Source organism: Morone saxatilis, unplaced genomic scaffold (assembly GCF_004916995.1).
Source record: "Morone saxatilis isolate NCDOM2014 unplaced genomic scaffold, NCSU_SB_2.0 Contig19, whole genome shotgun sequence".
NCBI lineage: Eukaryota > Metazoa > Chordata > Actinopteri > Moronidae > Morone > Morone saxatilis.
The window spans coordinates 21042149-21056915 of NW_023339751.1; the positions used below are offsets into that span (position 1 = coordinate 21042149).

Consider the following 14767-nt stretch of genomic DNA (forward strand, 5'->3'; position numbering starts at 1 on the left):
TTAGGTTGCATGGCTTCCGCTGTTGCAGCCAGTCAGATGGCAGCGCGTCACACAGTGTTTTTTGCTTTAGAACCAGCACGCCGTGAAATTAGAGTTGCGACCTTGCAACACCATTCTGGGAGGAGGAAAACACCACACCAACTGCATGCACACGCCTTACACACACACGAACACTAGACTGAAAGAAAACAAACATGTTGCCAGCCACACAGTGTACCACACACGTCCCAAGGGACGACACAGAGTGGTCCATTAAGAGGAGGTTGCACCCCCAGGCCGGAGTGTCTGGGAAACGACAATGGATTTCAAGAACTCCACTACATTCTCACTCCTAAGATTACACTACTCTTTGCGTCATGTCTGTTTTTTTTCTCTCCTTCTCTTCCCTCTCAACCCCCTTTTCTTCCTCGTCCCACTTTCCCTATCCCTCTCCTTTTTCTCCCTTCCTTCGTTTTCTTCTTCCTTTTCCCATTTTCCTAAAAACTCTCTTCCTTCTTCTTTTTGGCCTCTCAGTGGGTTTTTCTCCTTTCCCGTCTGCCAAACCCTCAGTTTATGCCACCCCCTCCTGTCCATATCCTCCTCCCTCGGTCTTCAGGTCATCCTTGTCGCCGTCTCACCTTTCCGTGCTCCCCCCCTCTCTCCCCCCCTCTCTCTGACAATGTCACAGTGTAACTGCACTGAGCATCATTAGGCTTCAGAAGGAGCGACTAAGAGTCAGTGCAACCTGGAAATGAACAGAAGAAAGTAGAAGCGGAGTGTAAAATATGAGGTAAAAGGATTTAATGACCACTCAGAGAAGCAGGTTCACAGCACTTGCCAGAGATAAGATAAGAGTTGACCTTCTGCTTTCTTGTCGTCTATTCAGAGTTACCCTTCTTTCTATTGCTGTTTCTCTTGTTTCTTGCTTTTTCAGTTCCGTCTCTCTGGGCTTTTGTTCTGCTGTCTGTCACTGACTCTCTTTTTCTAGCTTTTTCTCTTTCGTTCCTCAATTCATTGCAGTTCAATGAAGCTTTCTTAGCATGATGTATTCATGCAAAAAATATGTCACTAAAGCGTTGGAGCCATTACATGATTTTTATGGCAAAAAATCATGAGGCAAACATTTTATTTTAGTCTTTTCCATCAGAATGTTTTAAATTTGATTTTCAAAGAATTCTGACCAAGATATATACTGACTAGGACATTCTACAGTTGAAAAATAAACTTAAGTGCTTCCTGTTAAACTATGTAATGGAGACACTGTAAACATCCTGAAACACATTTTTGCTGTATTGCTTTTTTGTACTACAGATTTGTTACTTATGACAACATAAGACAAGCCGAAATCTGCTAAGAGAAGAAACATTATGAGCAGCTGTTCTGTTATATTCTCTTGTAGTATATGTAGTATAATCTGTTTCAGAAGTTTCACAAGTTGTTTAATGTTTTGGGAATTCTATGGAAAAATGAATGACTTTGCTTCTTCTGTGTCACGGTGGGCATGTAATAGTTTTTTGGTTGGCAAAGAGGAGAAAAAGTTTTTTTTTCCCCAAATCACCATCATTTGACCATTTATAATAGCCTTTATGTTTTTGCTAATAAACAAAGTTTCTTTTTCCTAGCCTCCTTAAGTCAACACCGGTCTTTCACATTAGGCCACATCCATTTCTGGCTGATGGGATTGTTAATTTTTTGGAAATATAGCTTTGTCCTACAAATTCAGAAGTCATTAAGATTTCCCACAACTAGTTGATAAATTCATTCAAGTGTGACTTGTTTAGTGTAATGTAAACTGCCATAACTCTTAAACATACAGTAGCAATCGATTGCATGCTCATGTCATTTTGATGAGATAGATACCAGATAGCAGATATTAATTCTGAGCGATCCCGTTACATTTATAGGTGGTGCTATTCAGCAACATAATACATTGAAATGGCTAGAGCTCGGTGAACTTGCATCTGACTCATTTGGAATTTTTCACAATTCATCATTCTTGTACAAAGGCCTAGTGTTGAGTACTCAGAGATTTATTCTTTATTCTTCAGATGAAATTATAGCCATCATCTGCCAGTGTTGAGATGTGGTCTTATTCAGATTACATTTGAACTAAAAAGGACACATTTAGAGGGTTGTTTGTCTCTAATGCTTTCTAGTTCATTTTTCTCTCTGGGCTCTCTAGTATTACTGGTGGTCTCGGGGGGTTTACCCCAGATGATGGCACCTTTTCTCAGGCTTTTGTAGTTCCTCCTCCTTCTAATCCTTTGTTTGTTATGTGGTCTTTTTTATTTAATGGGGGGCTGCTCGGATGATGTAATCTCTGCCTGTTTTCTATGCACCTTAGAGTTAATCTGTATGCATCAAACTGGTCTAATAAAGGGACGCTTTTAAATTCAATAAACTCTAATTTCCTCTGGCCTCTTTTACTGTTTGGCTCACTCTCTCCATCTCCCTTCTTTTCTCTTCACTCGCTCGATCTCACCTCCAGATTTAAAAGTGCTTTGCTTTTTGGCATGAAAATGAAAATGAAAACTTGCCAAAGCATCAAAAACGTTTTAAGTGATCAACTTTGATCTTTCTGCATCTTTCTGAGTGTGCTGCATAAATCCGACCCTTCTCTCCTCTGTGTCTCAGGGTCTAACTCGTGGCAGGTTGTGTCTGCTGGAGGTGCGGTGGTCCAGGGAGGTTACGGCCACAGCAGCGTGTACGATGAGGCCAGTGGCTGCGTGTTTGTCCACGGGGGATACAAGGCACTTAGCAACAACAAATACGGCCTGGTGGACCACATGTACCGATACCACGTCCACACGAAAACATGGTAAGAGCACAGAATAGTATGACCTTTGAATATGCATCTGTTTTATCAGCAAACGTTGAGGTGTTGACCAGACACTGATGTCCCGCAGCGACGCTGAAACCGGCCAAAACGCAAATTGCATTGACATCCGCAGTCAGACTATATGAGCTGCCTGCATCATTGTGTATAAATCGTTTATCTTGTCCCAGGTTGCAGGGAGCTGAGCCAATCCCATAATGCACTAGGTCATAGGCAGGCATTCTGGACAGGTTACCAGTCATTCATAAGGCTGACACACCTTTGAGAAAATGACACTGCTGTACTGTAAAAATATATTCAGGTAACTTTGGTTGATGTCAAACTTGCTGTTTTTTTTTGTTGTTTGTGAGACAAGAAAGACTGTTTGTGAATTTACTTTGTACTTTATCCAACTACAGTCTTGAGGTGCAGTTTTGTTTTGTCTCCTCGCTTTTAGAGTCCAGAGGGTAATTTAATAATTTTTTTTTAACTCCACTACATTTATCTGATGGTGGTTAATGGTCACTCTTCAGATTTTACATCCATCATGAGATCATTAAAATATTACATCCACCCTTTTGCTTTTTAGACATTATCTAAATGTAGAAGAGCATGTCCTCTTTTGACTGATCTGGAAGTATTTCAGTTTTTATAAAATTATCTTATTCAGTTTCATCTCTTTTTTTTTTTTATTAATTATTTTGGCAATTTGTTTAACAGATTCTGATACATTAACACATGTGACAACAATAACCTTCTTAGAGGAACCATTCTTGACTATAGTTACATTTGACACTTAAAAATGTACTCAAGAAGTTGTTTTCTTATACTGAAGTACATTTGTGAATGCAGGACTTTACCTATTTTCATCTCTTTGATGCAGTGTTGCAATTCAAATAAACCTGTAATTATGATAATGATGAGTTATTATATATTGTATAGTGCAATGTAATCCAAGCTTACAATGATAATTATTAACACATTACATGGAAAACCTGTTGCTGAACACAAAGTTATAGCAGTTCTCACCCATATATAGATATTACAAAATGTAAAGAAATCATGGTGTTTTTTGTTTTATAGCCATCATCACCGTTTAACTTGAGCCTTGGCAAATGAAACAGATGCTCCAAACCTGTATGTAGACATGATGGTGATTTTTATTTTCAAAATGTATGCAAACACTTTTAGAGAAGGAAAATTAGCATACTTGAGTCAGGAAGAAGAGAGCACGGTGAGAATAGAAGGAAGTGACAGGGGGTTTGACCTCAGGTGACCTCAGGCAGATGGATGGGTGAAAGAGGACGCTTGGCTCTATCAGTCTCTCCTCTTCACGTAGCGTACATTCACGTGTGCGCTCACACACACACATTAACCAACATATGCTCACATGTACACACACATACACAGGCAACCTGCTGTCTCTCTGTGGCTCTCACTTTCCAGATGGAATTTCTTGTCGGAGTCAGGTGTCACTTGAGCCAGTGAACTTTTGAAATTCTCAGACCAAAACATTTCAGGGTATTCCGGCTATTCCATACAGCTCCAGCCTCAATGTAAAGATCACCTCTTCTCTGTCAGCAGAAAACTCCTGACAAGTCTACCAGTGCAGGAAGAGTCCTGTACATGGCAGCTGCATATTAGTGGTCCAAAAAGTCATTACATTATGGTTCACTAGGCTTACTTAACATCCATTTCATTTTATTTCACAAAATTAAAACAAAAATGAATGAAATGCAACTGTTGCCTTAAATGTAATGTCATCTCATTAAGGCTTTTAAGACAGTTTTTTTCTAATCATAATGTGTTAATTAACCAAAACAAGAACAAGACAATACAAAAGTTAAAATGATAAAGCTGCCCTTGTTGTCTTCAATGTCAGTAAAACCAAGTTAACTAATGTCCGTGTATAATAGTTTGATAAGTTGTCTTCCTCTTCCTTTCTTTGTTGTTTATTTAAACACAATACTCCCTTCATGTTTACCCATTGTCTTGATAAATTCAGGATAATTCATCAGGTACACCTAGCTAAAACTAATGCAGTTGAATACGACAGCCCTGCAAGAAAATACTACCTTTTGTGAAGGTTATATTTAGTTTTTGGAGGATGTAGTTTGTGCTTGAATTGCTTTACTATACTATTAATATTACACACTGGTAGTGTACCCTCATTGATATAAACTGGGTGGATGGAAGTTTAGAAACACTCTTTTGTGACCTCAGACGTCTGCAGAGCCACAACGATAAAGTGTTTACTTTTTGAATGTATGGAGAGAAAAAAATGTATTTCAGTGGCTTAAAGTTCTGAGAATGACTTAAATAATTTTCCAACACAGTAGTGGTCAGTCTTTTTACTTTTGGTTTTAGTTAGACCTCTCACTAAACACAGAGTAATCTAAGGGATGACCAAATGAACAAATTATTCTCTTATCTGGATGGGTTCTTCCTGTGTTCATCAGTTACGAGGGCTCAGTGTGTTCCTTTTCAGAACTGTCGAACATCAAAGTCTCTGGTGGAAAGTCTGAGTTGCTGCAGTAATTGAAGAAGCCACAGATAGCCACCACAGTTGGTCTCCAATATGTGACCTTTGACCTCAAAGAGGTCACACACAGCAGACTGAGACCTCCTACAACGTCTGTGTTGAGTGTTTCTGTATCCCTGCGTGTGTGTGTGTACTGCGCCCATGAAAGAACAGTTGGTATGAAGGGCAGTCACCACAGGCCAGGTCACACACCCAGACAGACGCCATCAATAACATGGCACCATGGACACATGCATGCGCGCAGACATGCACACATAACTGACAAATTAACACTTTCTTAAAATGTCTCAACTTGCAGAGTTGCACTTTTTTCTCTCTGACTGTGTGTGTGTGTGTGTATGTGTGTGTGCGCAGGTTGATCCTCGGGGAGAGTGGTCTGGCACGGTACGTCCACTCTGCGGTGCTGCTGAGCGGCACTGTGCTGGTTTTCGGGGGAAACACTCACAATGACACGTCTCTAAGCAACGGAGCAAAGTGCTTTTCCGCTGACTTCATGGCGTACGATATAGGTAAGGACAAGTCTTAAATAATCACACACATACACCAGGGAACTGCTGGAACTGTATTATGCAGCAGATGTAACACATATTAGGTAAATGACCATATGTACTGTAGCTCTGTCTACTCAAATTGAAACTGTTCTCTCAGTCTACCTCAGGGCTGCAAACTGGGTGCTTTTACTTTAAAGGTGCAATGCCTGGTCAGGATGGCCTCCATGCAAGCTCATTTTAAAAGGCATCATTACATGAGTTTTTATTCATTCATTCTTAGCAGTAACAATTCAGTTTTTTACCAATATTGTTTTTGACTCCAGTTCACCTCGTCATCCTCCATTGTTGTTGAAATGTGTCAATGAAAAGGTTTTCAAAGCTTTCCAAGAAAAAGTGCAATAGAGGAACATCTAGTGAACGGAGCTCCTCAAAGATGAATCATATTATGTTTGATACATAATTCATACATAATAATATTCTCAATTATTGTACTATCAAACATATTCAACATACTGTATTTACCATGCTACATACTGTGTAAGCTTGTGATAATAATTGAGGGGCATATACACACACATCCTGATAAGCCAGTCTTTAACTCATGATGACACACTGAGAAAAGAGATTTAATTTGTTCTTAGTAGTCATTCATAGTGCCTTTCTAGACCCAGAAACACACATACATACAAATGTTGAGTTTTAACTGCTGATTGTGAATCAAAATTGTGCAGCAGCAGCATTTGATGTAATGCCCTTAATGATGCATACCGTCTGAAGAGAGGGAAAGAGGAAGCTTACAGTAACAGAGCCAAAACACAACAACAACAAATAATCTGAAAGAGCCTGTGAGGAAGAAAACAGGAGTATGTCAGGATACAGAGACTGTGGTATAGGGAAAGAGTATGGATGATTAAGGATCCAATTACAGGCTACCCAGTTGCACCATAGACCAGATGGCACGAGGATGTTTCCACCCCTCAACAGGTACAGAAAAATGGAGCGGTGAAGGTAGCTTTGGGAGAGGAAAAGAGGGATTACATCAACTCTTCACAGGAGAGAAACGACAGGGAGCGGAGAGATTAACACAGTGGAGACAGAAAGGAGGGAAAAATGAAAGATGGATGTGTATGCATGGAGAAAGCGGCTTTATGGTGGAGTGTGAAAACATTAAAAAAGAAAAAAAAGATGCCTGTGTTCTTTACAAGAGGACCATGAGGTAGCGGAAGCATGCTGGTGGCTCAGCAGGCAAAGCTGCTTCCATGTCCTTGTAACACTGTAGTGAAGTGGCACAATTAATTGTATTCTATAACTGTATGTTGAACTTGCTAATGGTTAGGTGTCCTTTAGTACCGAAACAATTATTTTATTAATCCGTTAGTTGATTGACAGAAATAATCTAAAATGTTTATGTCTTACTTCCAGACAGGATCCAAGTGGACTGTATTAGCTTTGATCATGTGGCATGTTGTAATAATCATAGGGGAAACCTGTTTTTGGGAGGTGTGTGAGTGAACTGTGAAATGCAGAGAGAAATGATGTTTTGCTGCTCTTTTTGATACTGATTGCTAGTTAATGCTGCCAGTGTTTGGGTTCTTTCTCTATTCTGGTCCTTTTTGGTTGAATACATTGTGTTATATTCAGTTCTATTATGGACCCAGTCTGACTGTCTTTTATGATTAAAGAAGCACTTCACCCGTGGAAACATTAATCTTTATTGAAAGTGGGTTATATATGTAGTCGAAATGTAACATAAATTTTGAATTTGGTGCCTATTTGACCGAGAAAAGAGTGTTTGTAGTCTCACCCCCTTCTACAAAGATATGAGACTTCGCTGCCTTCCAGTGAGTGCACAGAATGACAGCTTCTTGTACGATCAGTTGCGAAGGCAGGAAGTGCGAAATGCTGAACATCCGCAGTGTTCTCCCGTCTCAGGGGGGAAAACGGAGTGGAATGTGCCGCATTCCAAAAGTGGGAATGACTGGGTTTCTAACAATACAAAGTTAGATGCAAGGTCCGACTGGGGTGCAGAGCGGGTGTCCCTTTAAGTCTCCTTTTTAAAACATTTCATTTGGGTAGGTGTCCCAAGATTTTGTTCTCGTGAAGACCTCCAGGTCAGACAGAAACCAGCATTATGAAGCATCCTCCAACCAGACAACAGGGTTCCTGCCCGAGTTGTTCTGCACAACCACAGTCCTCTGCAATTGGCTACTGTGCAGCTCAATGAGAGCTTAAAGGTCCGGTGTGTAACATTTAGAAGGATCAGATGGCAGAAAAAGAGAATGTAATACTCATAGGTATGCTGTCATTAGTGTATAATCACCTGAATGTAACAATTGTTTTTGTTACATTAAAATGAGCTGTTTTTATCTCCATGCCATGGGTCGCCTCTTGTGGCGGCTGCCATGTCATACTACCATGTTTCTACAGTATCCCCGACTGGACAAATCAAATGCTGTTTTTAGATTGGGCCGTTGAAAGGGAGGGGGAAGCCATTGAGCTGCAACTGAAAGTACAACACTAGATGGCAATAAATCCTACACACTGGACCTTTAAGGGCCTTGCTCAAGGGTGTCCCAGGAGTGGTTGATTGAGGATGAGACTCATACAGTATTTTGTACTGTATTTGTATGGTATTTTCTTTTCCCATCAACCATTTCCCAGTTTGTTCTTCATAAACTATTGATGCCATCGGCCACTAGTATTTATAAAGTATCAGTAGTATTAGTATGTAAGGTATATAGTATAGTATTTTCCACAATTACTAATCATTATATTTTTTTCCTAGATAGAATTCTTGAGTACTAGTTCGATTATTTTTAAAAGCCAACAGTTCCACAAGGGTGAAAAAAGACCTTGAGAAAAAGCTGAACCTTCAGTTGAACATTTAATCAAGAAAGTACAATGGTAATTTTTTCAAACATAATCAAATTTTTGTTATTCTAATGTTATCATCTAGCCCTTTGTTGGTGCAAATTCCTCTCCCCTCCTCTTTCTTTCATAGTTCTTGTCACTCTCTGCTGTAAACGACAAAATACCAGGGAGGATATTGGTTAGATAAAGAGGTTAATGTGAGGAAGCAGATGAAATAAGAGAGCAGGGCATTTGAGGAAGGAGAGTGGGATTATAGAGTGGGAGAGAAATAAAGAGTAAATGAAGGAGGGATTTAGGGAGAGAAAGGAGACGACGTTGGAAGAGAATTACCTAAAGACAATAAAGGTGTGCGAGGATGAAGCAGATAATAAGCTTATGAATAAAAAGCGAAACCAAAGGTAATAAGCAATAAAGCATTTGTTTACAGAGCGTCTCCATCTTGGAGAAGTTGGAGGCAACGCAGTGTTGAATGCTGTCCTGTTTTTTGCCCCATCAACACTTGGCAGTAAATGTGTGTATTTACATGTCCCTCAACTCTGCACAAACACACCCCTGTCTTTATAAATATCATCATTTATTCATTACAGCTCGTATCTGCAGATCTGCACTACTTTATTGTCCAATAGCCACCTCTCTGACTCACTGCAGAGACATGGGAGGGAGGGAGGGAGGGAGGGTAGTGATGGTTAAAAGAGAGAAAATAAAGGGAAACTAAATGATGGGAGAAAGAAGGATGCTACAGTGAGAGACAGTGTGTTAAAGACATTGAAGGCAAAACTATGGGGCCATTATTGTAGCAGAACTATTTACAGATTTGAGTAGAGAGTTTTGGAACTGGATCTCAGTCAGTGTGTGTCAGAATCTGTAACTATGTACTGATATTTGTGAATGTTGACAGGAATGTGCAAGTGTGTGTTCAGAATCCCTGTGTAATCAGATTTGTAAATGTGTAGACAAATCTGTAAATGTGTATATAGATCTGAAAATGGCAAAAGTGTAGCAACAGTCACATGTAAAAAGATTTTTGATTGAGAGTCCTGCCTGAGTTGTAATCGAGGAATAGTCTACTTCCAGCGCTTGAAGCACATACTTGGACTTCTCAGCCATTAATATGTATGTCTGCTTTTACAGATTTGTGTACACATTTACAATTCTCAATACATCTTGAATCTGAATACAGATTTGTCTGTATTTTTGTGTCTCTCTCTCCACTCACATTTGTAAATAGTTTTGTTACAATAAAACAAAGTCTAAACTGGAGGTGGTAGGGAGCGGTGCTTATGCATATTTGAAAAAATATTTGTTAGTTTTGTGTATGAATTTTCTAATCCTGGTACTAGGAACCATTTAACAATGAAGAAACGAGTTTCATATTCATCTGCCTGCCCATTTTTATGCAGTTAGCCAGGATTTACACGCTAACACAGGTAACTGCAGATCACAGGTTAAATTCAGATGCGTGATATATTGAACATGTTATATGGAATCACTTCAGTTTCTGTGGCAGCCATGTTCTCTTTCTTGAGAAAGTTCAGCTGTATGTTGTGTGTCACTGGTTCAGCTCAGTTGCTTTTCTTCTCATGGTTCTGCTAAACAGTCTCATATAACCCAGAGAGGGATTATGTGGAATTAAACTTCTCAACTGGGCCAGTGTTTAACACACTAAGGGGTTATGATGAGCTGAAGAAACAGTTTAAACCTGAGCCAACAGGAGAACCGTCTACCAGCTCCCCTCTCCTTGTTCCTGATTTCTGTCTTTCAATTTAAGACACTCATTACATGATTTTGGTATGATGTTTTCTTCTAATCCAATATAAATCATTTTATCCTGCACAATTCCCTTTAGAGTATTAAAGTGTCATTCACTTAATAGATTTTTTTTAAATATTTAATCTATTTTCCAGGTAGAAGCAAGTGTGAACAGTGGATTATAAGGCTGACACTCGATATTCTCGTTATATCTATGAGGGAAATAACTGTAAAAATTCTAAAAAACTGTGATTTTCTTTAACAGATCCATTTGGTAACAGAAGTACATTTGCAGTTGTGACAGAAAGAAGTTCTCAACATTTGTTACAGTGGAAACTGCTCACTTCTCTATTAGGATCTTCTTCAAAAAAAAGAAATTACAAATTTTAAAAGTACTTACCACCATACCAGCTGTATATAGACCTTTCCAGGAAACTTCTTTCAAGGACATTATTTGGAATTTTAGGAATTTAAGGTAACATTAAAATAAAGGATTGTTTCATATTCCTTTAGTTTGTATAATAGTTTCCTAGTAGAATGCTATATTTTTGCTGTCTGTCCACTTTGTCCCTCATGCCTTCTACTCCATATAGATCTCCTCCGCTCCCTTTCCTCCCCTCTCCAGGAGATAATCAATTGTTCCACCTGTGGCAGTCACTCTCTCCATCCCTTGTTGCGTCTTCATTTGCTCCTCCGTTCCTCCCTGCCCCCCTCCCAATGGAGGGGTTTCGAGCGCTAATTTGTTTTTGTTTTGCTGCGCTAACCTTGGAGGGGCGACACGCCGTTATTAGCTTCTCCTGCTCTTCTGCTGCCACACATTAGATTCAGGTCGACACGGAAGGCACTTTTCATTTGGATTTAATTCTCCCTCTCCCCCTCCAGCTCTCCCTCCCCCTCTCCCATCCTCCCCTCAACCCTGCCACCCTCACACTTCTAATTAGATTTGGGGGGAAAATGAACTCTGATTAAAAACGCGGTCCTCTCCAAGTTGACACACCACAGGCCCAGGCCCCACACCCACACACATCATCTGCTGAACGCAAACACACACTGACACACACACACATGCACAACCCACTGAAAAGCCAGGCTGTGAGTTTTTTGGAATGATGTTGGAGCTTGATATATTGGAGGACAGAGAGTGGCTGCCGTCAAACCACCTCCTCCTCCTCCCCTCCAGCCTTCTTATCAATTCCTCCATTAGGCAGATCAGATCAAAACTGTCAATCACCGTCCGCCTCCTGCTTCGATCTGGACTCGATGATCTGTCTCTCTGCCCCACCAGCATTATGTAACAGCAGATTTTCTCATATCCTGAGAGGAAATTAAAAATCTGTGATTGTTGTTCGTGTGTAGGTGTGTGTGTGGTGTGAGTGTCGGCTGATATATCTGTTAGCTGCAGTCTCTGCCGGATATTGGCTAGTCAATTCCGGGTGTTGTTAAAGTGTGTGTGCCCAATATGGCCAGAAGATCAGATCAAGTCACTGAAGCTCTTTTTTTTTTTTCTTTTTCTTTTTCAATTAAGCAGTAGAAGTTTAGCTGTGGTTGGAAGTTGGAGGTCAGATGGGCTTTTGAAATGTCACCATCCCAACAGAGCTCTTCATCTGATCATTCTTTAACAAACAACTATTAAAGATAAATCACTGCACAGCTGCAATATGTGCAAAAGTACCATTGGCACTTTCTGCTACAGGTTATTCTCCAGTTAACTACAGGATTTCTAACCCTAATGGCAGACAGAAGCTTTCCTCTGCATTATGTTCAATGACAACATACAATGAATACATAAAAACTCCCATAATATCTGCTTATGAAAACAACATATGGCTGAGATTGCTTAAGAAAAGCAAATATTAAATGTTTGAATGTGACCGGATCAGAAGCACAGCATGCCCGTCCACCACTCCGACCTCCACACCCTCACATTCTGCTTTGCTATATAAGGGACTATTCCCTACATTGGCATTGGAATCCAGATCCTCTCAGCTCAACCCTAACCAATTTTTCACTTCCATTTTTTATTTTTGTTACATACTAGGCCATTATGTCAGGCCTCATGTTTTCTTGTAAATGTTCTCTCCCAACACGATTGTTAAAATACTATATAAATCATCCACACTGCCAGGAATCCTTTTTTTTTTTTTTTTGGCTAAAACAATTTGTCTAAATATCGAAAAATACAGAATACATCTGCAAACCTGACCATGTTTGAGTGCAAATTCAGAAGATAAAAACCTCCTCAGACCATTAAAAGCCACCAAAAGAAACATTGTCATAAGTCAAAAGAAAAATGAACTTTTAATAAATATGATATATTGTGAAAATAAATACCTTTTGAAACAAAAACAAAGCAAAATACATTTACAAATGGCCCAACGGCTCAACAGTCCTAGCCTCCACAGTTAAGACAATGGACACTGTTTTCAAGGAAAAGGACACAGTTCCACTGTCTGACTGACTTCCCAGCACTACTGAAGCATATTTTAGCACTAAAAGTGTCTCGCATCAAAGGTGAAAAATGTGTAAACTTTTAACACCACATGTGCCACATGCTTCAGATGGATTACATTTTCTACACAGCAGTGAACACCTGGAGCCCCTCCTGGCTGACGATTACCTAAGCAGAGGTGCCAATTTGATTCAGGGATTTGCAGGTTATATTAGCTGACAAAACATCAGTGTTAATGCAAGACCTGGAAATAGATTCCGCAAGGGTATCACAGATTCAAATCTCTAGACTGAGTTAAAAATGTCCAATGTTAATTGCAACTGTCTAGCAGGTTGTTTAGCAAGGGGTTTTGCCCTCTTAGTTTAGAGAATTTTGTTCCCTGACTTCTGTCTCTCAGGTAGCACTTCTTTTCCAAGGTGTTCTGTACTGTCCCGACACGCTTCACCAATCAAATGCTTTTATTTAGAGATTTATAACTCAGTGAAAATGGTAACGTTGATGTTTATATCCTGTTTATTGTAGTGAAATAAGATTCCATTTATACGCCATTATCTGTCAGAACGTTGATAGAAGACTATGTCTGCACAACTCTGGATTATGAACAGTGGCAAAGGTATTATGTCAGTGTTTTTAAAATGATCTATTTCAGCAGTATCCCTTCACATGCCACTACAGCATGCTTAAAGTTCAGACTGTGACTGGTCTGGTCTCCAGCATTAAAGTTTTTTTTAAATCCACAAATTGGGGGTGTCTTGACATGTGCCAACGTGTGAAGGTACACCAGTGTTGTATTTCCACTTGGATCGCTGTTCCGATTGGCACATCCCAGCTGCTGTACCTGGACTACTTCTTCTCTCTGTATGACGTACCAGGTGGTTGCTACAGGTGTCAGTTGTCAATGCTTCCTGCATTTGTACATTGGTGCTGGACAACAATGGTTAAAGGAATCATTTGACATATTGGGAGTGATGAAAATCATGTCTGCACACTAATATTGAAGCTGGAGCCAGCCTCAGTCAGTTAGCTTTGCATAGCACAAAGACTGGGAGCAGGGGCAGCTACCCCACCTCTGTCCAAAGTTCAAAATTCCTCTAAATGTTTCTAATTAGTTTAATACAACGTTACGTATACAACAAGTATCATATCAAACAATTTCTTTTACAAATCTCATGCCGAATATGGAAAGACATATTTCACATTTAAGCTCATGGTAATGGCAAGTGTTAGTTTATGGCCTACCTATCGTAGCAAGGCAGAGCCTGAAAAGCTGTACTGAGGGAACAAATGCTCCTGTTCATACAGTTGCCTCCAGCTGCAGTATTACCAGGCTTCAGTTGTGCTTGACTGTACCAGCGTAACTCTGGTTTGCGTGTACATATGAGCGACCTTTGACCCCTGCCAGTCATGAACCCATTGTTCTTGGTGCTGATTAGAATGACCCCCTTCCTTCTATCCTTTCACTTTGTCCTCTGCCGCATCCCTCGCTCTTAAACAAGCGCTCCCAATTAGCACACCGCTTAACGAGGTCGTTAGCAACCTGCCGCCCGAGTCCCAAACTCTACCAACATTCAGTTTACGTTCAGGGAAGGCTCATCTGTGCTAAATGACACGTTTACACTAACACGACACAGACAGAAACACACACACACAGTCATTTACATATTAATATAATGGGAGCACGTAGGGGTCATTAAAACATCCGAGAGTTGTAAAATCCAAATAGTAACCCAAAATAAGATGAAAACACTGTTTTTCATCTGGGGCTGTTTGATTGTTTCGGTTTATTTCCAATTAATTATTTTATTTATATTTATATTTTATTTTTAATTAATTATTTATTTTCCCTTTCTCACCTGGATAGAGGAAACGGT

The 14767-nt window shown here is 39.9% G+C and overlaps 1 protein-coding gene across 2 annotated transcripts in view; it reads left to right on the forward strand.

Annotated features, from left to right (window-relative positions):
* The window catches only part of atrnl1a (attractin-like 1a), a gene marked incomplete in the record, with an annotated part of 267240 nt that overhangs the window by 60313 nt on the left and 192160 nt on the right, over positions 1-14767 (forward strand). For both annotated transcript variants that reach the window (XM_035663942.1, XM_035663941.1), the window contains 2 exon segments: positions 2614-2797; positions 5691-5845. In XM_035663942.1, the coding sequence (XP_035519835.1) occupies positions 2614-2797; positions 5691-5845 (339 nt within the window).